Source organism: Microtus pennsylvanicus, chromosome 5 (genome assembly GCF_037038515.1).
Source record: "Microtus pennsylvanicus isolate mMicPen1 chromosome 5, mMicPen1.hap1, whole genome shotgun sequence".
Classification (NCBI taxonomy): domain Eukaryota; kingdom Metazoa; phylum Chordata; class Mammalia; order Rodentia; family Cricetidae; genus Microtus; species Microtus pennsylvanicus.
This window is the reverse complement of record NC_134583.1, coordinates 119,712,919-119,736,105: the sequence shown is the minus strand read 5'-3', so window position 1 is coordinate 119,736,105 and position 23,187 is coordinate 119,712,919. Positions and strand designations below refer to the sequence as shown.

The window sequence follows — 23,187 nt, the reverse complement described above, 5'->3', positions numbered from 1 at the left end:
CTCTCTAGGCTATAGAACACAGGGATGTCAGTTGCTTCTAAGTGGAGCAGCCAGCATCTTCGTCTAGAGGTGCGCTGGAGATGCTCATGTTCTGAGTTCACTTAGGGGCAGCATCCCACCCGGAGCTTAGGTGGAGCTAGTCCAGGCTTGCTGCATCCTTCCCTGGCCACGCCATTGCCATTTGGCCATCTGGAAGGAGTGGAGAATGGTTTGGGAAGGAGTCTAGAATAATGGGGAGCCACTTTCTTGTTTAGCAGCCTATTGGGTGTTCTCTGAGGGACTTCTCTAACTGTTCATGTGGGCCATAGGCTTGAGCTGAATTCTAATGTGCTTCCTGCCTCAGCGCTCTCTGTCCTCATCCCGCATCCAGGTCACCTTCCTGGCCACTGTACCATATTGTATGTATGGAATAGTGTTCCCCCATTCATGTCCACTAGAAAGTGACCCATAGAATAGGGAATTTGCAGATGTAGTTATTGAAGGGTCTTGAGATGAGATCCTCCATGGTTCAGAATGGACCCTAAATCCAGTGACCCAGTGTTTACAAGAGGAGGAAAGGCCGCAGGAGCACAGAGAAGGGCATGCAAAGATGGAGGCAGACCCCGGAGGATGCTGCCCCAAGCCAAGCGCAACTCTGCTCCTGAGACCCCTTCTGCTGCTCCTATTGCTGATCTGACTGCTTCCTTAGTCTGGCTCCCAGTTCACAGTCTACAGAGACAGGCTCCCTTCCCCTTCTGTCCTCTGTCCAACCCCAATGACATCGTGTCTGTCCACACCCTGAGCTTCCTTCCCTCCAGCCTTCTGTTCCAGCAGCTCCTTCTGCTCTAAGTCCCCATTCTACAGACAAAGAAATGAAGACCAGAGACAGCTGGTGACTCATCACCAGCCCTGCAACGGAGCGCCTCTGTGACACCTCTTCATTCAGTACAGCCGCCAGCTGCAGGAGGCCACCTGGCTGACCACACTGGTGAAACGCCACCCCCACCCCCGGGTGGGTAGTGGAAAGAGTTCTAGCTTCTCCATTTTTGAATGGGCTCAATCCCCAGTCCCGGGAGCTAGCTGACTGACCGGAGGATGTGGTGGTGGCGTTTGGACGTGCATGGGGCCAGGAGGCAAGAGCCTGTCCTTTTGGGGGGAGCCCCTCTGTATGCTTTTGATTTGCTGTGAGAAGAATGGAGCCCCGAGCAGGCATGGGCCTAGCTGCTCTGTGAATGGAGCTCTTGAATGACTGCTTCGGAGTTTCCTAAAGCTGCTAATCGGATTAGCTGTGTCGTGAAGGAAGTACTTAGCAGGAGACGCACCAAGACACACACACACACACACACACACACACACACACACACACACACACACACTTTCCAGCCCTCTTGCATCTCTTCTGTGCTCCTGGCAGGACCCGACAGCCCTGTTTCTGAGTCTGAGGCGCTTTTCCTCTCAACAACACAGGCTGCGCAGAAGCCTGCAGGGTCAGCGCGCTGCAGAAGCCTGCAGGGTCAGCGTGCTGCAGACGCCTGTGTGGTTAGCGCACTGCAGTTTTTCATTTCCTTCTTCCCTGAAGGACCGTGGAAACTTTGAATGTTCCATCTTGGCAAGATGTGCCTTGAGAGGAAGGTGCATTCATCTTGCAGTTATCTCTGTCGGGATAATGGATCTCCATAAAGAGGGCTCTGGAAGGCGATGCGGTTTTTAATTACTTATTGGCGCTGATGGAAACTGGTGTTTCCCGCCGTGTCCATTCTGAGCCACTGGGCTGTGTCCATCTCCATTGAAGAGGCCAACCTTGCTGTAAGTCTTACTTCCTTAACTCCTGCCATCTGTTCAGAGCATATGCAGAGCCCTGGCAGTTTGGCTTCTGGGTTCAAAGTAAATAAATGAGCAGAAGGGAGTCTAAGACAAAACAGCTTGTGTCCTCTCTCTGGGTATCATCTTTGGGTCACAAAGTCTTCGCCCATAGTCTCTTTGGCTTCTAGACGGCCACTTCTGATCCTGACTGCAGTTTAGGTGACTCAGGGTGTATGTGTTCTGTAACACATTTTTTAGCCTCAGGGTTCTTGAGGGAATTAGTGGATGGAGAGACTTTAAAAAGGTCCGTAGCTGGACCATGAGTTCTGAGCATCCACACCCATGGTGAGACATTCTCCAGCCTGTTTAGACATGACGTCCCCATTTTTACCAGTTCTCTTTGTTGGAGTGGGGGTGCTGTCGGATAACAAGTGTCCAGGTGGAAGGTGGGTGATTCCTGCAGTGCTCTTGGAGGGTCTGTATCCTAAGCATATGAGTGTTGGGCTGGCTTCTTGCTGGGACAGCGCCCGGGATTCAGATCTGTCTCGGGACAGTGCCGTCTTGAAGACACCTGGTTGTTGGGAATTTGTGTTGCTGCCACCTCTGACCTGGGTAGCTGAGAGGGTCAGCAGGTTCTGGAGCTTCCCTTACCCATATCCCTCCCAGGGGATCCCTCCCATTGGATGAGGAGGGGCCTGAATGACAGACTTGGTGCCTTTTATTCTCGAAATATGTTGCACTTGACATTTTGATTTTGGGGGAGTCTGATAAGCATCAGGGAATAGATTTTTGAGGAAATGATGGAGGAAGGTCATTGGTTAAGTAATAAAGAAACTGCTTGGCCTCATAGGTTAAAACATAGGTGGGAGGAGTAAACAGAACAGAATGCTGGGAGGAAGAAGAAGTGAGCTCAGAGGCCATGCTCCCCTCTCCCGGGCAGATGCCATGAAGCAAGCCGCCAGGTCAGACATGCTGAATCTTTCCTGGTAAGACTGGTGCTACACAGTTTATTAGAAATGGGTTGATCGGGATATCAGAATAGCCAGTAAGGGCTAGAGCTAATGGGCCAAGCAGTGTTTAAAAGAATACAGTGTCCGTGTAATTATTTCGGGGCATAAGCTAGCCAGGCGACCAGGAGCTGGGGAGGCAGGAACACAGCTCACAGCTCCCACAACAACACAGAAATATGTTGTGGGAATCCATTCAACCAATCAGCCCTCTGGGCATGGTCTGAGGTGCTACATGTTCACTGATAAGCTGCAACAAAAGCATGCTCGCTCTCTTGCTGTGGCTCTCACTTAGCGTGAGGGGAGACCCAGGACTGTGGAGAGACAGCCCAGGATAAGCCATGGCTTCTGCCTTTTCTCTGTATTTGTGAGTTCATTCCTTTCCATCGCAGACCCTTCATAAATCATTTTGTTTACCTCAGTGTGATCACGCAATGTCTGGTGCACAAACAGATTCTCACTGCAGAAATGCACATGTACTCACACAGACACACAGACACACACAGACACACACAGACACACATACATGTTTACTTGGAATTTCAAGAAGTTTAAACACTATGTATCTTTAAGTTGTTAGATTCAGGTCAACATCTTCCCTTTTCTGGGTGCTTCCATGCCCTTAAAGATGTTCACTTGAGCCTCTGACCTTGTGGATTTGTGCTGTGGATGGATGGGCATAAGAGTCAGGCAGGCTCAGGTTTGCATCCCGGGTTCTGTATTGATTAGCTGTGAATTTAGACTAACTCTTGTCTTGTTTGTAAGATGGGACACTTTCGGTGTCATCCTCTGTGCTCTAACCCTTACCACATGGGAGAATCAGATACATCTAGTTAGCAGAAACATTGTCCCATAGTACCTCCCTCGGTTGACATTTGCTGGCTTCCTTGTCCCCTAGTCTTTCTGGTCCTTAGCTGTGTCCCAGACCCTGGGGCCCCCAGGAATTCCTTGCAGTGCCTTGCTATGATCCAGTGGGAATGATGGAGCCAGGCCGGTAGCAACATGCCTGGGCAGATTCTTCAATCTGATCTTAATGACATGCAGGAAATCTCTATGTCAGCCCATAAGGTAAGTACGTCTCTTGTTATCATGAGTCGGACGTTAAGGTCTGAACTTCACTGCTTCTAGAAGCAGCTCTGAGTATTATCTCTAACCTGTCCCCTTGTTCTGCCAAATGTTCGTTCCCTCCATCGTCCTTCTCAAAAGTGATGATCAAAGCAAAGGAGGTTCTGAGGGTGTGTGGGGGGGTGCGTGGGAGAGCCGCGCTCCTCCCGAAGGCGATTCTCGCTTGCACTCAGCATCCACTTCCCCTTTGTCAGACTCTCAGCAGTAGTGACTTCTTTGATTTGGTCGTGGCCTTCCTTCCTCAGTGCCAGTATCTGGCTGGGTATATAAATGATGCTGCTCGTAGACTATGTATCCTATACACTGGTTGGATCTGAGCAGGGACTCGAACAGAACTGCATAGTGGTCTTTCTGGATCACCCCTTATCCAACTCCCCCACCCCCAAGACATTTTCCCAGAGACTATTAAGGTTAGGCTTGTTTGCTTGACTGTGCAATGTCCAACAGCCCTGGGAATGAGTACAAGCTCAGAGAAGGGTCTAAGCCCCAGAGTGACCCATATTGCCTTGCAGGGAGTGCCTGAAAGTGGCGTCCTTAGCTACACGGGCAACAGCTTATCTTACTGGTCCCTTCCTACAGACTCTCAGACGGAGCACATGGTCCTCAGGTTATCCCTGAGACAGAGAGGACATCCATGCTCATGCCCACTGCTTCAGCCTTCCCCAGACGGCAGCTCTCCAGCTGACCTCCCGTGGTCGGCCTGCCCTCCCAGGAGACGTCTCCTGGACTTCCACAACGTGGAACATGATCTTCATGTGCTGTCCTCCACACCCTGCTCTGGGCTCCGTCACACAGCCCCGCTGTCTCTCTGATGTCATTTCATGATTAACACCCCTCCCTCTTTTCTCCCCTCTTTCCTGTAAGAAATGCTACCTGGAAGCCTTCTGTGCTCGGTACCAAGATGCAGCTGTATCCACACATTCTCCACCGTTAAGTGGAGGGGGCTGTAATGATGAAAGATGGTTGCCATGGTCTCAGAGGACTGGAGGTCTGGGAGCTGCCATCAGAAGGTTCCTTCACTGTAGCGGCCACTCCCCACCCCCTCCCCAGAGACTGCCTTCCGGGCTGGAGTAAGTGTGTGCCCAGCCTGGGAGCACAGAGACCCAGGCAGGAGCACCAGGGAGGCCCTTAGCAGACTTTCTAGTTCCTTTCCTGTAGCAATAAAGAGCAGAGAAGAGCAGGTCATGGTCTGTGAGTGTGTGTGCGTATGTGTGTGTGTGTGTGTGAGAGAGAGAGAGAGACAGAGACAGAGAGAGACAAAGAGAGAGAATATGATGGGGACAAGAGTCAAAACTAAGTCAAAAGTCCACAAATCAAATCAGGGGACGAGATAAGAGCCCAAAGAGGCCAGGGTGAGCTGCTCTTAAAGCCGCTACTGAGGTCAGGGTGCCCCAGAGCCAGAGCCTGGGCTCTGCCGGTGTGGGACAAGGGGCCCAGCATCAGAACCTGGTGAGATGACTTGAGATGATAAAGAGGCATCTGGTGAAACGCACATCTGCTCTCTGAGAGGGAAGAAAGAACGCGACACAAGGATTCTGTCATCTCATCCTTCGGGGCCCAGGCAAGGCGGGCTTGCACCTTGGACAGCAGCCAGAACTCACTGAGCACGTCAGGCCTTGGGGAAATCAAGTTCACCTCTGAGCTGATAGCTGTCACCAGTGTGTTTGTGTTGGAGCTGGAGCCACTGTGGGTGCTGAGCCAGCCGGGCAGGACTCTCAGTCTACCCAGAGAGTCGGTGCTCTCCAGGACTGGGAATCTGGGGTTTGCATCAAAATCCAAAGGTTAGCTTGAGGAGCAGTGACAAGCAAGTGGGTAACTTCTACTCTAGTCAATGTGTCCCCAAGTAGGAGATACCGAATCCATTCAAGGTCGCTCTAAAGCGAGAGTTTGTTCTGAGAAGATAATGAAGGTTGATTAATAAGAGACGATAGGTATACGAGGGCTGGAGAGAGGGCTCAGTGAATGAAGCTCTTGCTGTGCAAGCTTGAGGACCTGAGTTCAGGCCCCCAGAACCCACGTGGAGCCAGGAGTGGTCGTGGGGATCTGAAATCCCAGGGTTTCTACCTGAGATGTGGGCAGGGGACTGGGTCAGGAGAATCCCTAAAGCTCTCTGGAAGTGAGCCTAGAATGTGCAACAGTGAACTTGTCTCAAATAAGATGAAAGGAGATGACCTACAGCTAAGGTTGTCCTCTGAGCTCTACATGTGTGCTGTGACATGTAAGAGTATTTATTCACACACACACTTGCTTTGTGTACCCATAATCATATAATACTTTATATGCACACACCGTGCAAACATATAGATAAAAGATGATTGACAGTTGATAGACAATTGATAGGTAAGAGAGGAAGAGGGAAAAAGATGAGAGAGAAGGGCTGGCTACTCTGAGAGTTGAGGTCGAAAGAAAGGAATAAGGCTGATTTCCTTTTTTAGGGACCCCAAAGTGTCCCTTGCTCTTATACTTTTTCCAATATGGTCACCACACAAACCTATATCATGATCCTTCAACTTAAGTGTTCCCTGCTGTGGCACATACGTGTGTAGGATTACTGTGGACGTGCTGAGATCAGAGGAGACTGCCAAGGAAGATAGTTACAGTCAGCCCAAGCTGACAATGGCCGTGGGAAATAAGATGTAGGAACAGAGTGATATTGAAGAGGTTATGGTGTCCCTGTCTGTGAGCAAAAGGAAAATGATTGATGTAGCAACCTGGGCTGGGAGAGGAAACGGGGATCCCCTGCAGTGGCTCAGCTTCCTTTGGGGTTCACCTTGCTTTCTGAGCCAAGCCTCATCATCTAGCCTAATGGGATGTCACGTACAGTGTCATTTTTCATGGGAAAATGTGAGTTTCCCTCGGCCATCTTAATGCATGGAATGTGAGATCATCCCTTCAGGAGAGCCGGGGACTGCCTCATGTGGCTTTGAACATCAGGAAGACTGAGCCTTAAGCACCATCATCCGGTTTTCCTTCTTCTGAGCCAAGCTTTCTTCTCTTTTAACCATGTATGGGGCATTTGCCGTACTGGTGGAGTTCTTAATTTAAATACCAGTTGATTTCTGAAGCAGAATAAAATGAAGTAACTCTGCTGAAGGTAATTTATTTATGCAGCCCTCTGATAAATATGTCCAGAATCAGTGATCTAGCTAGGGGGGAGGAAAGCGTTTCCTTTGACCTAAAAGAATGCTGAGGTAAACCCTCTTGGTAAAAATGAAGGATTACCCCTTGAATTTTTGTTTGATTTTGATCTAGGATTTACTTGTGTAACCAGATTGGTCTCAGACTTGCCATCCTCCTGCCTCAGTGCCAGGATTACAGATGCCATCATGCTCGGCCTCTCTATTACTTTCTCCCTTGGCACCGTCTGCCTCTCTTTAGTGTGGCCCTGTGAGTCTGAGTCCTTCCCGTTGCCTCTCTCAAGTTGGTTGCTCCTGGTGATCACTAGAAACTGTCCCTTGGGGCACATGCCCCTGCTAATCTAGCATGTTCTTGCTGGGCATGACGATGGGTGAAGGAGGCTTTCGATAAAATTCGTGTCTCAGGTTGGAGGTCCCTGTGATGGAGCAGGCTTCAAGGACATCTGGGGACCCTGAGCTTCTTTAGCTATGAAATGAATGGTTGATTGGATTCCTCCTGAGAGCCAGGATGAGTCTTTCAGGTTGTTTGGTAAGTTCCTTGAATACTGTAAGGACTGACCATTTGGACCCTGATGGTTATGGTGTGGACTGGCTCACAATAGTATCTTCGGTTTGCCTTCATCTGACGTTTCGTGGAACTTCAGAACAATCTGTTTAAATTGCATCTGATGTGGCACCTTAGAAAGACTGCCCAGAGTGCTCCCAGAAGTCAAGAGCATGTGACCATGGGATCGCTTTGTTCCTTCTTAGAAAACGACATCAATAGGCCAGACAGAAGACCAAAGAAAGCACAGACTGCTTCCCACAAAGGAAAGGGAATTAAGGCCCTGTGACTGCAGGAGCTGGGACGCTGGTTTGGGTGGCAGGCAGGTCTGCCCATGTGAGTTTAGGATGAGGCTTGTGGCCTGCTTGCTCGAGGATGATGAACTGGATGACCTGGACCAAGCTGTGGTTCTGATGGGTTCCAAGGCTGGTATATCATCATTTCTGTGGTTTCCAAGGAGATTCAGAGAGAAAGTGATGATGTAGCAGCCAGACAATCACACTGTGCCCTGGTCATCTTGCTTCTCTGGTCCCCTTTAATGACCTTTGCTTGGCTACAAATACTGAGAGAGCTGGCTTTTACTTCTATACACCTTGTTTTCTGCCTCCACACTCTAACACCCTTTCAGTCCCAGGCCTTAGTGACTACAGCCCGGGCCTCACTTCCTGCCTCCATTAACATTGCCTACAGGCATGACTTCCCCTCCACCCTCCAGCCCCGAGGTCCTAAGCTGTCAGCCCCCTAGCCAAATCTGGTCTGCAGATGTGTGTTGTTTGTTTTGTAGTGCTTACATTTTTAAAATTTACTGCCAACATTTAAAAATCAGATTTCTCATAAAACCCCAGAACTCTGGCTTGTCCCGAAGAGCTGGAAGATCTCGCCACGCTGGTCTAGAGTCCACATGTCCACATGGCAACAATCAGCGGGTTGCATAACGGTGGGCTGAGCTCAGCAGGGGCAGGTCCTCTGCCAGTTGCCATGGTTCCCACCAGTTCGGAATCCTCGTTGACACCCTCGTGTGTCACCTGCCTTTGGTCACTTGAACCTACACCTTGGGTCAGCGGGGAAGAGGCACAATCTTAGGTCCTAATGTAAGTCCCACGATGCTGGTCAAGGTCACTTCTCTCTTTTTAAGGTAGGCTCCTAGAACTTCAGCTGTTACCTGCTGCCTGAGAGAAGGTACCTTGTTTTAGGACCTCTTTTCTTCTTCCTGTTGAATATTCAGTCTCGGGCCCCTGCTTGTAATACAGCATGCCACCAGAGACTCAGAAGAGAATGTGGAGGGGATGCATTCAGTATTTTACCTGAAAGAGGGTTGTGGCCCTGCATACAGGTTGGCACACTAGGTGCTTCTTGTCACAATGAATCCATGTGATGGCAACTATGAGTGTGTAGAGTATCTCTCTATGGCATTCCACTAACATGCCAGTACCCAGAACCTCACTTAGAGTAACCTCTGTCTCTCTGCCTCTCTCTCTGTCCTTGTCTCTCTGCCTCTCTCTCTCTGTCTCTCTGTCTCTCTCTCTGTGTCTCTCTCTCTGTCTCTCTCTGCCTCTCTGTCTCTCTCTGTCTCTGTCTCTCTCTCTCTCTTGTGTACCTGCACTAAGTCGTCCAGGATTGTTTTGAACCTGTGATGCTCCTGCCTGAGAGATGGCTTGGGTCCATTTCCTTTCTCTAAGTCTTTGATTTCCTGAACTCTTGCTACTCTTTCTGTGACCTAGCATATGGGACTTGTCCTTCGAGAAGTCTGTAAGTCTTTATCTTTATCGGGCATCTCTGCAAAGAACACGGGGGAATAATATAACTCTGCAACTTCTCTTGGCACTCCGGTTGGGCAGTGAGAAAATTCTAGTCTTCCTGAGTTGGCAGTTCTTTCTGCTCCTCCAAGTTCCAGCTCATGGTTCGGTTCAGGATTCGGTTCCAGCCAGTATACAAGCCGGTTTAGAGGTGTGTTTGTTTGGATTCTGTCTACATAGGAGCATTTTCTGTCTTCAAGCATGCATTATGGATGTGCCTTCTCCTGAAAGCAGACAGTGTAGACATTACAGGACAGGGCTGGACACTGCCCAGGGGCTGGCATTTTAGGGGCTATCTTCAGGGAACATTTTCTCATTGGCTTCACACCCCTGTGGCCACTTTGCTCACCACTCTAGCTGACCTGGGCATATGAGCAGTGTATCACCATTGTTACTGTCGCCCTATACAAGGCTGCCCTGTAGGTGCAGGGCAGCCTGAGCAATGGTTTCTCACACTCCGGCAGCTTCTGGAAAGAAGGTGTCTGTCTAGCCTGTTCCCCATTCCCAGAATAAAGCTCTGAGCTCCTCCATTTCCCAAGAGAGGGCTCAGGATTGTGACTTTCTCTGTCTAGGGCTTTTGTGCTCTTTTATTTTCTGTTTGGCTCCTGTTCCCTGAGCCTCCCCACCCCCTGGTCAGCTCCCATAGAGTGAGCCGCTGTTTTCCCTGGATTGCTTTTGGAGTTTCTGAGCTTCTTGCTGGTGATTTTGCTCTTTAGTGTGGTGTCCGACTGTGGTATTGAAGTGCTGCCTGCATCTCCTAACCCCAAGAAGGGAGTAATGGGCCCTAGAGAGAAACCCATGATTGGCACCGAGGCCTGAGTTCTACGACTAGCTGGGAAGTCAAAGTTGACGAATAGATAACAGATGCTAAATAAAGGCTTTGGGCAGATGCACACAGAGAACTATACTGATCAGTGGTTAGGGATTCGAACAGCATAGCCTAGAAAATGCTTCATGCTGGCAGTTCCATGCTGTGCACAAGGCGGTGTATTGTTTCCCTAGGAGCTAGATTCGGGACGCAATATCTTAGGGCTCTCATTGAAGAATGCATTGCAAGTGATTAGGATTGACTGGATCTCCTTTCCATAGGACAAACAGCACCTAACTACACATTACACGTTGTCCCAGCATTCCTTCCTCCTCCTCTGCTCCTGCCAGGCCACCAGGGAGCAATAAGACAAAGGCTGAGGTTAAGCACACTCAGCTTCCCAAGGGGCAGCTGGTGTCTAAAGACCACGAGTTGCGCCTCACTGAGCCCCAATTTCTGGTCTGATAAAGGGGGAGAAAATGATAATGCTTTTTACCTCAGGGTTGAGATACATGTAAATAGTGCTTAACCTGATACAGTCTGCTTGGGCTGGACGTGTGTGTGTGTGTGTGTGTGTGTGTGTGTTTTATTTTTAGGTGTGTGTGTGTGCCTGTATGCCTTTATATGCACCATGTATATGCAGATGCCCAAGGAAGCCAAGACATTGGATCCCCTGGAACTAGAGTTGCTGGTGGGGAAATCAGTCCCAAAGACCATGTGACTAACTGATAGGAAAACAGGAAGAGAGCAGCAGTGACCACAGGGCTAGGAATGCACATGGACAAAGCAGGCTGTTTTGTGCATTCTGACTCTTTCTCTCTCTCTCTCTCTCTCTCTCTCTCTCTCTCTCTCTCTCTCTCTCTCCCTCCCTCCCTCCCTCCCTCCCTCTCTCCCTCCCTCCCTCTCTTCCTTCCTTTTCTGTTTTTGGTTTTACAAGACAGGGTTTCTCTGTAACTTTGGAGCTTGTTGTGGAACTTGCTCTGCAGACCAGGCTGGCCTCAAACTCATAGAGATCCACCTGCTTCTGCTTTCTGAGTGCTGGGATTTAGGGTGTGCACCACCACCACCCCGGCTTTGCACTACTGCTGCCTGGCCTGGGGTCTTAAGGTCTTCCATTTTTGTTTTGTTCTCTACTTCCTTCCTACACACCATCACAGAAAAACCCTGCATGGAGATGGTTTAAAGAGATACCAAGCCAGTTGCAGCAAAACCTTCACTTGATCGCCAGTACCAGCGGTGTGTCTCCGTCGGAGTTTGAATTCATTAACTGTTTTAAGGAGAACGTAAACTTTTATCTTGGCTTGTAATGTTTCAAGTATGAAATGTCCTGTGTCTGTGATTGGCTGTTTTATCTAGTTCTACTACTTCAGACTTCAAGAAGAGTTTGAGAGTTGATGATACTGGTGATAGTTGTATCGTGAAGCTGTAGTTTGGCCCTACAGCATTTTCGTCATGTTCACAAAGGCTCAGTTTATCCTCAGCACCCTATTCCAAGTTCTATGAGCTGCCTTAGTGATGCTGCCTGTGTGCCAGGTGTCAGTCTGTGCACCGTGTGATTATCTCTCTCTTAAATTATGTAACAACCCTGAAAGGAAAGATGGTTTTTGTACAGTAAAAGAAATAGTGAGCACAGCCAAAAAGGCAAGGCCGTGCTGGGTCTGACTGATGTGGAGTGGGTAGGCCAGGGTACAAGGAGCCCAGTAGCAAGAGAAGGCTGGAAGTGTGAAGCCGTGTGAGTACTAGGTACTCCCAGGGTATGCCTAAGCAAAGGGCCTGTGCTAACTCATCCACCAATCAGGGAACAGAAAGGTGCAGATACAGCATCCAAAATGAGCAGAGGCCCAATACCAAGTAAAATAGTTATCTGGCTTGATGGCCCTTGGAAAAGGAGGATTCTTGTTTGCATGATTGAAGAGTTTCCCAGCATAAAAAGTCAGCATAGGCGTGGTAACTCCAGCCTGTACTTCCAACACTCGGGAGGAGTCTGTGGACGGAGGATCAGTAGCACCACCAGTCTGAGACCAGCCTGGGCTACAGAGTGATGTCATGTCTCAAAAGTAGTCTCCCATGATCCTCTGCCTGGGGACAGGAGCAAATTCTAGGCTTCTTCAACCTGTGCCAAAACACAAATATTTTGCCTATGAACTTAGAAAAAGAGGGTTGACTCTTGATAAGCCCGAGAGGGTGCTGGTAAGTTCTCTCTGGATCCCACCAATGAGATCCGTCCTGCCAAGGTGAGAGAGAAAAGTGGTGATGGGGCGTGGCCTCAATTTTCCCGTCTGCAGAAACATGATTATATTTCTTCCCCACCAGAAGGTTTCCCTGGCAACTTCTGTTTGTGTGCGTGCATGCGCGCATGCGTGCTTGCACTTATGCGTGTGAAGAAAACATGTCCTTCGGCAAACTATCCATTGCAATGGTGTTCTTTTAAAAAAAATTCTCTATTATAAAAGCAACAGGGTGAATAGCATTTGGAAGTTATAAAAATCAAATAAGAACACAGGGCTTACTTCAAAATCACAAAGCAGAGACTTCTACAATGATCACTGAGGTCATTTCCAGTCATGGTTGTCCCATGTGTTTTGGGCTATTTCTGAGACTGTGGGACTAGGCTGCCTTCTATCTGAGTTATACTGGGCATTCTTTCTTAACCTGTTGTTTTGTGTTTTTTATTTTATTTTATATTTTCTATCTTGCGTATGATATGTTCCCATTCAGTAAACATCTAACAGAGTCTAAAAGGTTACAGATTGTCCCACTGGGTCATACTTTGCCTTAGCACTCCCCTGTTGTGGGCACAGGAGCTACAGTCTCTATCTAAGGTTGAGATGACCCTTGTCCTCCTGCCAATGCCTTCCTCATGCTGCCACCTTGATGACATACCCATGCCTGGTTTAGAAGACTTTGGTATATCTTATTAAATGACAAAATGCGAGCAGTTTATGCTTGTCTTCCCCCGGAACTGTAGCAGAGCTCGCCAGGATTAAATCATTTCATTAACAAAATCTGGCAGTGATCTTTTAACTTATCTCCCCTTCCCTTCTGTAGCATTTGGAATTTGAAAGCTACTTGGCACAGGATCGTTCAGGATCACACATTGATTACCATAGTGATTGCCTTATTTGCTCTTGGATCGACCTTTTAAAGGGGCTTTGCTGTTTTCCCCTGATGAATAATTGAAACTGTTCAGTGGAGCCGTTGTGTTTTGCTGGTTTTCTTGGTGGAGGTGTGCACCCACTGGGCCTTGTCTGAGGCATGGCTCAGGCACACTTACCTAGGTGAGGGGAGAAGGCATGAAGTAAAATGTGGCTTCTGGACTCTGGTGGACTAACCCTGGAATGGTGATGCAGATCCAGTAACTAAATGCCTGGTTTCCATATTACAAACCACGATTTTCTCTTATATAAAATGAAAATAGTAACCCTTCTTTGAGAATGGCTATGTGTGAAATGTACCATTAGATAAGGTGGTAAGGTGTCCCCAGAAACCCCCTCTCAGTGTTATGCCTGTCAGGTTTACATTGAGCCCCAACTTCAGCCTCATGTTCCTCTGTCTTTCTCAGGACTGACTGACTTGAAGTTGGGTTTCTTTGTTACTCTCTGCACACAGGTGTCTTCCTCTCAAAACTTAAGTCTCAGCTCACGTGCACCTACCGTTTTGTAAAATTCACTTCCAGGTTTTCTCACAGTGTTTGACCCCTCCCTGGAATGCGCTCACTGTTTACGCCAATCCATTAGTGCCCAGACACCATGAAGGCTGGCTATGTGGGCAGGAGCCTGCCCGAGCTGCCCAGGGCAGGTGCTCAGCGGGGTTTTCTGGGATGAATAGGCTGCTGGTAAACTGGATTTTAGGATCTTGTGCTGATTTTTGTTTTTCGTTTCTTCCTTTTCTTTTTCTTAAAGTAAATCAAAGGCATTTCTGCTATAATTATCTATAAGGGCACCCTAAAATAATATGAGGTTAAAACCAGTAGCTACTGTGTTTAAGAAAACTAGGGACGAAGTAATGTTATGGTTGAAGAATGAAAGATAGCTTAATTAAAGTTTTGTTTATGCATTTCCATATTAATGAATATTCATAGTCACTATTATTTGAATACGTAATATTGATTTATGGAACAAGGCGCCGTCCCCTTGATTTGAAGGAGCTTGTCTCTCCCTGCCTGGATACCTTGCGTGTGGACCGTTGATGTTTCATTAATTATAGCAGAAGGGCGTTGTGTGTACACCAGTGTCTATTATGATGCATGTAATTAAGGCACTTTTTGTTGGGAGCGGAAGAAAATTGGACTTTCCCAAAGAAAAGCAGCTTGCTCCCGAAGTTGCTAACAGATTGCTTCTTAATTGAACTTGGGAGGTGAATTATATGGTGAATTAGAAAAAAGAACAACTTGGAATTCAGTGAATTGTTCCATAAAGCAAAGTGTGGGATTGAATTGCAGATGCTGATCGGAGACATTTCAGCCTGGCCCCATGCATGGCGGGCCGCTGACCTCCACTGTATTTCAGAGGGAGTTTGGACAGGCCAAGCTCTCTTTTCAAGGCCTGGAGGGCTTTCTTTCCCAGAGACCAGCTGTAAGTCTGCGTTTCTTATGCAAAGGAGACAGTTTGAATAAACCCCTGTGACTAATGAAATTTACAGGGCTTTGCATATTGTTACGCTGAAGAAGTAATTAAACAATGGTCAAATATGGAATTTGTATGTCTGTACATACATACCTGTGTATGTGCATGCCTGCATGCAGATGTGCACGGTGTGTGTGTGTGTGTGTGTGTGTGTGTGTGTGTGTGTATCTGGCAGTCATTCCTTAGGAAGAACATACGCCTGCTCTGTGAATGCACCTACTTGTCTCCAGGCTTTCTCTGCATCAGGTTGTTTCCGTTTTCTCTTTGCTTGTTTGTTTTGTGTGTGTTGGTGTGTGTGTACATGTTCATGTGAGCGTGTGCACGGGAGACCAGAGGACAAACCCAGGTGTGATTCCTCAGACACTGTCCGCTTTCCGTTGAGATAAAGTCTCTCTCTCACAGACCTGAAGCTTGACAAGTAGGTTAGACTGGCTGGCCAGTGAGCTCCAGGCACCTCCGGTCTCAGTCCCGTCAGTGGAAGGGTGAATTTGCTGTCACGTTTTCTCACATAGGTTCTGGGGTGAAACTCAGGTCCTGGTGTTTGCAAGACAAGCCCTTCACTAACGGAGTGGTCTCCCCAGCTCCTGTCCGTCTTTTCCCAGCTCCTGTCCGTCTTCTTCTATAGCTCTTAGACCTGCAGTTTCTGCCTCAGCCTTGCCTGTTAAGGAACAGTTTCCGTTGTTCTAGGGGTGACACATGGCTTTTTGTTTTCTTTTTTTCTTTTTTGCCTTTTGTTTTTGGAGACAGGGTTTTACTGTGTAACCTTGGCTGTCCTGGAACGTGCGCTGTGGACCTGGGTGGCCTTGAACTCAGAGATTCCCCTGCCTCCACTTCCCGAATGCTGGGATTACAGGTGTGCGCCACCACCGCCTGGTTGAATATATGCCTCTTTTCCTGGCTGCAGTGATCAACCTTGATTGTGACTTCAGATCACTTGTGAAGCTTTTCAGAGTCCCCATGTCCAGACCATGGCACAGGTCAATTAAAACAGAGCTTCCGAGGCTAGGAGTTGGGGGAGCAGGCCTCAGTAGTTTTTACAACGGCTTCCCAGGTAACTAAAATTGCAGCCAATGTTGAGAGTTCAGTAGCTTCCCCCCTCTCCCTAGCAAAGCTGAGAAACACACATTTTGCCCCAGCGTTAAGCTGAGCTGGAAATGATGGCTTTTGAAACACCATTAAACCGCCCCAGTCTTTTGCTCCCTGGCTCAGCCATCGCCTATAGAACTGGCACCTGCTTCATGCCAGGTGCTGCGGGGATATGTCCTTTCCTTTATGGTACTAAATCTCAAACGTTAGCAAGGGGGGTTGTGCCAAGCACTAAAGAGATGCCAGGAATGTGAGCCACCATGTGGTCACTGGGAATTGAACTCAGAACTTCTGGAAGAGCTGCCAGTGCTCTTAACCTCTGAGCCATCTCTCCAGCCTCCGAGATGCCAGGAATGTAAAGTGAGCCATGGGCATGGTAAAGGGCTGAGGAAGCTCAGAGGATATGGGCTTAACACCCAGGAAGAGTAGGGGTGCCAGGCTGCTGTGTTCCAGAGAAAGTGGTGTCCAGTTAGAGACTTGAGGGACCAGCAAGATCTAGCCAGGCCCAAGAGGGGGTGTAGTTGAAGAAGATGCTTAAGAAGACACCAGGAGGTGGTACATGTCTGTATTCTAGCACTACAGAGGCAGAGGCAGGAGGCTTTTGAACTCAAGGCTAGCCCTGTTTGTATAATAAGGACCTGTTTCGGCAAAAATAAAGGAGGAAAATGAAGAAAGGAAACCCAGTTCCTACAGCTTAGTGTGGCTGAGCTTGTGGAAGTGGAGGCCAGGGGCGAGGCAGAGGAGCCTGAGAGGACCCTGCCACAAAAGGTGGCACCACCCTCAAAGTGGGAATTCACCTCAAATGCAGTAGGAGGGTTTTCATCAGCGAAGTGGCAAAGCTTGTCCACTCTCTACTCTCCGTGGATTTCAAATAGAACTGGAAGACTTCCCAGACAGAACTGGGAGTCTGGGTCTGGTGTCCCTCTATGGAAAAAGACACCATGTTCACCTCTAGAGGATAAGATCAGATCAGGGACTTGTGCTCTTGGTTTTTTCTTTGTTTTGGTTGTGGTGTTTTGTTTTTGTCTTTTGACAAAACAGGATCTCCTGTAGCCCAGGCTGGCCTTGAATTTGCTATGTAGCTAAGATTAGCCTTGGGCTCCAGATCCTCTGGCTCTACCTTCCGAGTACTGAGATGACAGACACAGGCCTCCATCGTAGCTGCTCTTAACTAACATTTGTCATTAATGTCAGGTGTCCTCTCACAGATGCCCACACAAGGCTCTGAGCCCTTCGGAGTTGTCTATCTCTCCCAGGCACCCCACTTGTTCTTGCTCTGATGGGGGGGCGTTGTCTGAGGGGGACATGTACCATCTGTGACTGACACATCTGCACACTCAGGGTGGTTGAGGCATCTTTCCTCTTGGCGTGTGTCTTCTGATCCTTAGGTCTTTATGAGGCTGGAAGTCTTAAACCCATGAGAGGAAAGTGTTTAGCCACATTCTTAGCTTGTAGTTAACACCTTGGTTAGTACTTTACTTAGCACAGATGCCTTCAGACTGCTGTGTCTCATCCAACTCCAAAGCTTTTCACCTACCCAGCCCCAGCATCGGGGAGCCAAAGGAAGCAGAGAAGCCCACTGAGTCCTCTGCCTTATATAGAACCGAGTGCCACCTCTCCTGGCCTGGTTCCCTCCAGCACAGCCCCAGCCTTTACCACCGCCCTAATTGCCTCCACCACAGCCTCCAGCTTATCTTGAGTCAGGCATATGACCAGACACAACTCACAGGTCTTTCTTCCTGTCCCCTCTCCCTTCATTTCTGGGAAGCCAAGGAGGATGAAACTGACCGATATCTACGCTGGGCTCCCACTGCTATACAGAAACGCATTTTAAATCTCAGCTCGCAGGCTTCCCTCTTGTTCACCGTTAATAACTCCCGTTACACAGAAAGCGGATGTGGCTATATATCTCTGAATCCTGTCTAGGACACTCGAAATAAAAGCCGAAGTCCAGAGAATGCCTGCAAGGCCCTGCACTGGCTGGTCCTGCAGATGCTGATGACTGAGGCCTCACTACTACAGCTCTCTGTCCTTTGATCCCATTCCTGGCACACCAGCTCCCTCCTGACAAGCACATTCCCACCCCAGGGCCTTTGCCCCTGCTGTCTCCTCAGTTTGGAATGCCCTTTGCCAGACATCTATAGATTTTTGTCTCTTCAGACTTTTTTTTCTTTCTTACATGAAATGGCACCCTGCAACACCCCTTTTCTCTTCCTAGCACTCACCGACAGCCAACTTAAAACATTTAAATACTTCGCTTCTGTTTGTTCCTTTTTCCCCCTCTCCTCCACCAGGCTATAATTTCCTGAGGTCGCCCCTGCAGCAGTAGTAACAGAATCTGGCACATAGCAGGTGTCAGATGCATATTTTCTGAATGAACACAAACCTAAACAAACCCATTACCTCATTTGGTTCCCGCAGCAGCCCATTTGACAGACCAAAGATGCTAACGCCCAGGTTCTCGGCAGCAGTTGCGCAGCCTGTGGGGTGGAGGCTGAGCTGGACCTGGAGCCTGGCGGCGGCCCACCTCTCTCTGCAGATGGCACATTCTTGTGCTGCGGAACGACTTCATACCGTCAGGATTTCCCCTGACCTTTTAGCCTGAGAGGAAATGATATCGCAACTGGAATACCCGAGGGCCGGGAGCTGGCAGCGCAGACCCCGGCAGCTGCAGGGGCTGTGTGAGCGCATTCTGAGCGGTCAGCCAGGCAGGATGCAGGGAGGCTCCTGTCCCGGCCTGGTGTTGGGGTCCTTTCTCTACAGGAGGCCAGGGCAGCTGCAGGCCTTGCCTGAGTCACAGCCATGAATGAAGCAGTCTGCCTCTCAGGAGTTGGTGCCAGGGCCGCACGCTGCCTCCATTGGCGTGGACCTGGACACAGCGTACCCATTGGAGATCGTGGTGCCAAACTCCACCATGCAGTGGAGGCACACGATAAGTCTTGGCTTTTTGCCCAGGAGACCATGTCCTGGGCTCATTAACATGCACCTCAGCCTTGACTTCTTAAAAATGGGGTTATCCATTCTGGGATCCACTTATCCCAGAATGTTCTAATTGGGGCAAAGGGGCTAGGGGAAGGTTGTTTATAAGTTTCAGGTTTCTCAATCAATGCAAAAAAATAATGCCTTCTTGTTTGCCAGTAGATTTTCCTCTTGAGGGTTTGATATGGTTTCGTGGTCATTGTATCTCCTGAACACAGATCTGCTCCTTGTGCCCTACCCAGGACCCATCCATGGCCCTTCTCATCCTTCACCCCCAGAAGCCCCAGCCCCTCACATGCTGAGTTTGGTCTCCAGACCTTGCAGTTAGCTCCTCTACTGTTATATCTAGCTCATCATCTAGAGAGTACAGGTGCTGAGACAGGAGCCCTGTCTGCCTTGTTCCTCACTGAATCTGTTTCGGGGATTATACCCCGCGCACAGAAGGATCAATTAGTACTTGGAGACTGACATCTTTCCTGGGGAGGTGACTGTTGACAGGGTGTCTACAGACAACTGCCCACAAACACTTTGATCCTTACTGCCCTTGCTGGTCGGTGTCAACAGAGTCCAGTTTATCAAGAAAACCCAGCAGTTTTCTGAAGAAGTTTCTCCCTGTGTGGGAACCAGATGCAAAGAGGAAGCCCAGGCCAGCAGTGCCACGGTGATGAGCTCCTTCAGTTCAGTGGCCACACTGTACTCCACCTATGTGGATCTGACTCTGTGCGTCCCTGTGAACTCATTCCCTCTTCTCTAGCTGGATAAGGAGCCGATCTAGACTCCCCATGGACTCTACAAATTCCACCCAGAGTGCCCTTGACTGACCAAGCGAGATGGTGGTCTCACTAATTTGTGAGTGGTTGTATAAAAAAGGGGGCATTTATTGACCCAATAAACCTCAGTTGACCAAATCCTTGCTGCTCTGATTGTCACCCAGTGACCAGGTTTGCTCCATCGATGTGTTCTTATCTCTCTTTTCCTGTCCTCCTTCAGGTGGGCTCGAGGAACCATCTGCAAGGTGGCCAAACGTTACAGCCTCCAACACCAGCATCCAGGCGACAGGAAAGGGTAATCTATGTGAGGCCTTTATTTAATTTTTCTTTCAAAGTATGGCAAATTTTGATAAATACTCTAAATCAAGAACTTAAACCATTTCAGAGTGTGCTGTCTAGTGGTATTAGGTGCACTGACTGTGTAGTGTGACCGTCTTCGTCTAGTTCAGGTCGTTATCATTGGTCCCAAAGAAGACCCTGTGCCCATCACAGGTACCACAACGCCCCTAGATCCCAGCTTTCAGAGTCTCTTCTGAAGCTTGGACCTTCCAGTGTCAGCGACTGGATCTGGCATGCTCACAGTCCACAGTGAGCGGGCACGAGAAACGTTTCCTTTGGTGGTCTGTCTTGCTGTGGCTGGGGGGGATTGGGGTGGGTATGGAAAGCTGTCTTGCTGTGGCTGGGGGTGGGGATTGGGGTGGGTATGGAAAGCTGTCTTGCTGTGGCTGGGGGGGGATTGGGGTGGGTATGGAAAGCTGTCTTGCTGTGGCTAGGGGGGGGATTGGGGTGGGTATGGAAAGCTGTCTTGCTGTGGCTGGGGGGGATTGGGGTGGGTATGGAAAGCTGTCTTGCTGTGGCTGGGGGGGATTGCGGTGGGTATGGAAAGCTGTCTTGCTGTGGCTGGGGGGGGGATTGGGGTGGGTATGGAAAGCTGTCTTGCTGTGGAGCTGGGTATGGAAAGGCAGGGTAACTCTGCCTTCTAGGTTGTAACTGGCTTATGAGTTGAAGGTCTGGGAAGGAAAATGACAAGACTGTGTGTTTCAGAGAAGCAGAGGGCCCATGAGGCAAGCAAAGATAGTAGATTTGTGGTAGGGGTGGGAAGCCATGCAGTCTGGAGTTTTTGGCTGCCCAGGGAGTGATAAGGTGGTTGTTGGAGCAGCCTAAGGTCTTCCTGGAAGCACTCCCAGGGCTGCCTGGTCCTTGGGCCTTTGTATCTTGGCAGCCCTAAGAGCTTCTGAAGGTGCCTGGACATATTTCAGCCTTGGAGAAGTGTTTCCTGCTCAGAGCAGGGCTGGAATCAACCGCAGGACAAAGGAATCATTTTCAAATGCTGGAATCCTATGTTTTAAAAACACCTCTGTAGGAATGAAAGAGAAATCATTATCTGTTATAGTTTATGATTTTGCCTCAATATTATTTCCTCATACATATACAAATATTGAAAACTTCATATACATTCCTATACATATACATTCCTACAAATTCCTACAAATGCCGGAATGGCTTGATATCATCATGTCTTGGTCTTTTGCCCTTATTTTGGCTACTCCCCCACAGTCAACCTCTGTTCTTCCCAGATAATGAGGCTGTCTTCACCTCCCTACATGTTTTCCTGAATGCACTTGGGTTTTCTTTTGGGCCACCAACCAGCTCTTAAACCAAGACACAGAGACCTAATAGTTTTGAATGCTCAGGTTTTGAATGATCAGCCTTAGCTTAACTCTCTTTAATCTGTTCTTTTTATTTATATTTTGTCTTGGCGATTTTTTACCTTTCTTTCTTCCTTCCTTCCTTCCTTCCTTCCTTCCTTCCTTCCTTCCTTCCTTCCTTCCTTCCTTCCTTCCTTTCCTGCTTTCATTACTTCTCCTGTGTAGCTGGCTGACTTCTGGACCCAGGTATACCCCTCATTCTCTCTCTGTTATTTTCTCTTCTTTGCCTAGATTTCTCTTCCTACTTATTCTGTCTGCCCACCAGTTCCTCCTGTCCCTCCTAGCCATTGGCTGTTCAGCTTTTTATTAGACCAATCAGGTGCCTTAGGTAGGCAAGGTGAAACAGCCAACACATCTTTACATTAAACAAATGCAGCATAAACAATTGTAATACATTTTTACATGCTTAACAAAGGCAGCATAAATCAATGTAACACACCTTTACTCAGTTAAAGTAATATTCTGCAATATAAACAAATTTAACATATCATTATATAGCAAAATGTTCCACAACACATTTGTGTTGTTATGTGAACACATGCATGTACATATATGTATGCACATCAACATTTATGTATGTATAGTTTTTGACATTATTTTTTTTAAAAAGAATTCTATTTTATACACATTTTTTATGGGTACAGTCAACTTTATTGATGGTATTCAAGAGAGTATGGCTCCCTAAGGCCCCCTGTTAGACTCTGGGGGTCTGGGATGGAAACTGTGACGGAGATGCTCAGTGTGAGGGGCTGAGTTAGGACAGGGACTGCTCAGCAGCTGAGGGCCTCTCTCTTGCTGTGTCCTTGCTGGGATGGGTGATCCAGGGTGGGCTTCTTACTCCTTGGAGGTCATGTAGGCCATGAGGTCCATCACCCTGTTATGTGTCCAAATTCATCGTCATACTAGGAAATGAGCTTTACAAAGTTGTCACTGAGAGCAATGCCAGCCCCAGCATTGAAGGTGGAAAGTGGGCATCACTGTTAAAGTCATAGGAGACAACTTGATCCTCAGTGTAGCCCAGGACGCCCTTTAGTGGGCCCTGAGATGCCTGCTTCATTGCCTTGTTGATGTCGCCATACTTGGCAGCTTTCTCCAGGTGGCACGTCAGATCCACAACAGACACATTGGAGGTAGGAATATGGAAGATCATGCCTGTGAACTTCCTGTTCATCTCTGGGATGACCTTGTCCACAGCCTTGGCAGCACCAGTGGATGCAGGGATGATGTTCTGGGCAGCGCCACGGCCATCTCACCACAGCTTCCCAGAGGGGCAATCCACAGTCTTCTAGGTGACAGTGATGGCATGGACTGTGGTCATGAGTCCTTCCACAATGCCAAAGTTGTCATGGATGACCTTGGCCAAGGGGCTAAGCAGTTGGTGGTGCAGGAAGCGTTGCTGACAATCTAGAGGGAATTGTCATACTTCTCATGATCCACACCCATCACAAACATGGGGGCATCTGCAGAAGGGGTAGAGATGATGACCCTTTGGCTCCATTCTTAAGTGGGCCCCAGCCTTCTCCATGTTGATGAGGACACCAGTAGACTCCACAACATACTTGGCACCAGCATCACCCCATTTGATGTTGGCAGGATCTTGCTCTTGGAAGATGGTGATGGCCTTCCCGGTGATGATAAGCTTCCCATTCAGCCTTGACTGTGCCATTGAACTTGCCATGGGTGAAGTCATAATGGAACATGTAGACCATGCAGTTGAGGTCAGTGAAGGGTCATTGATGGCAACAACGTCCACTTTGCCAGAAGTGAAGGCAGCCCTGGTAACCAGGCGTCCAATATGGCCAAATCTGTTCACTTCGAC

At 48.6% G+C, this 23,187-nt stretch overlaps 1 protein-coding gene across 1 annotated transcript in view; it reads left to right on the top strand.

Annotated features, from left to right (window-relative positions):
- Tll2 (tolloid like 2) overlaps nucleotides 1-23,187 on the top strand; it is a 113,848-nt gene that overhangs the window by 29,750 nt on the left and 60,911 nt on the right. The window contains exon 3 of the mRNA XM_075975090.1: nucleotides 19,880-19,954. Coding sequence (XP_075831205.1) covers nucleotides 19,880-19,954 — 75 coding nt within the window. The remainder of the gene's footprint in view (nucleotides 1-19,879; nucleotides 19,955-23,187) is intronic.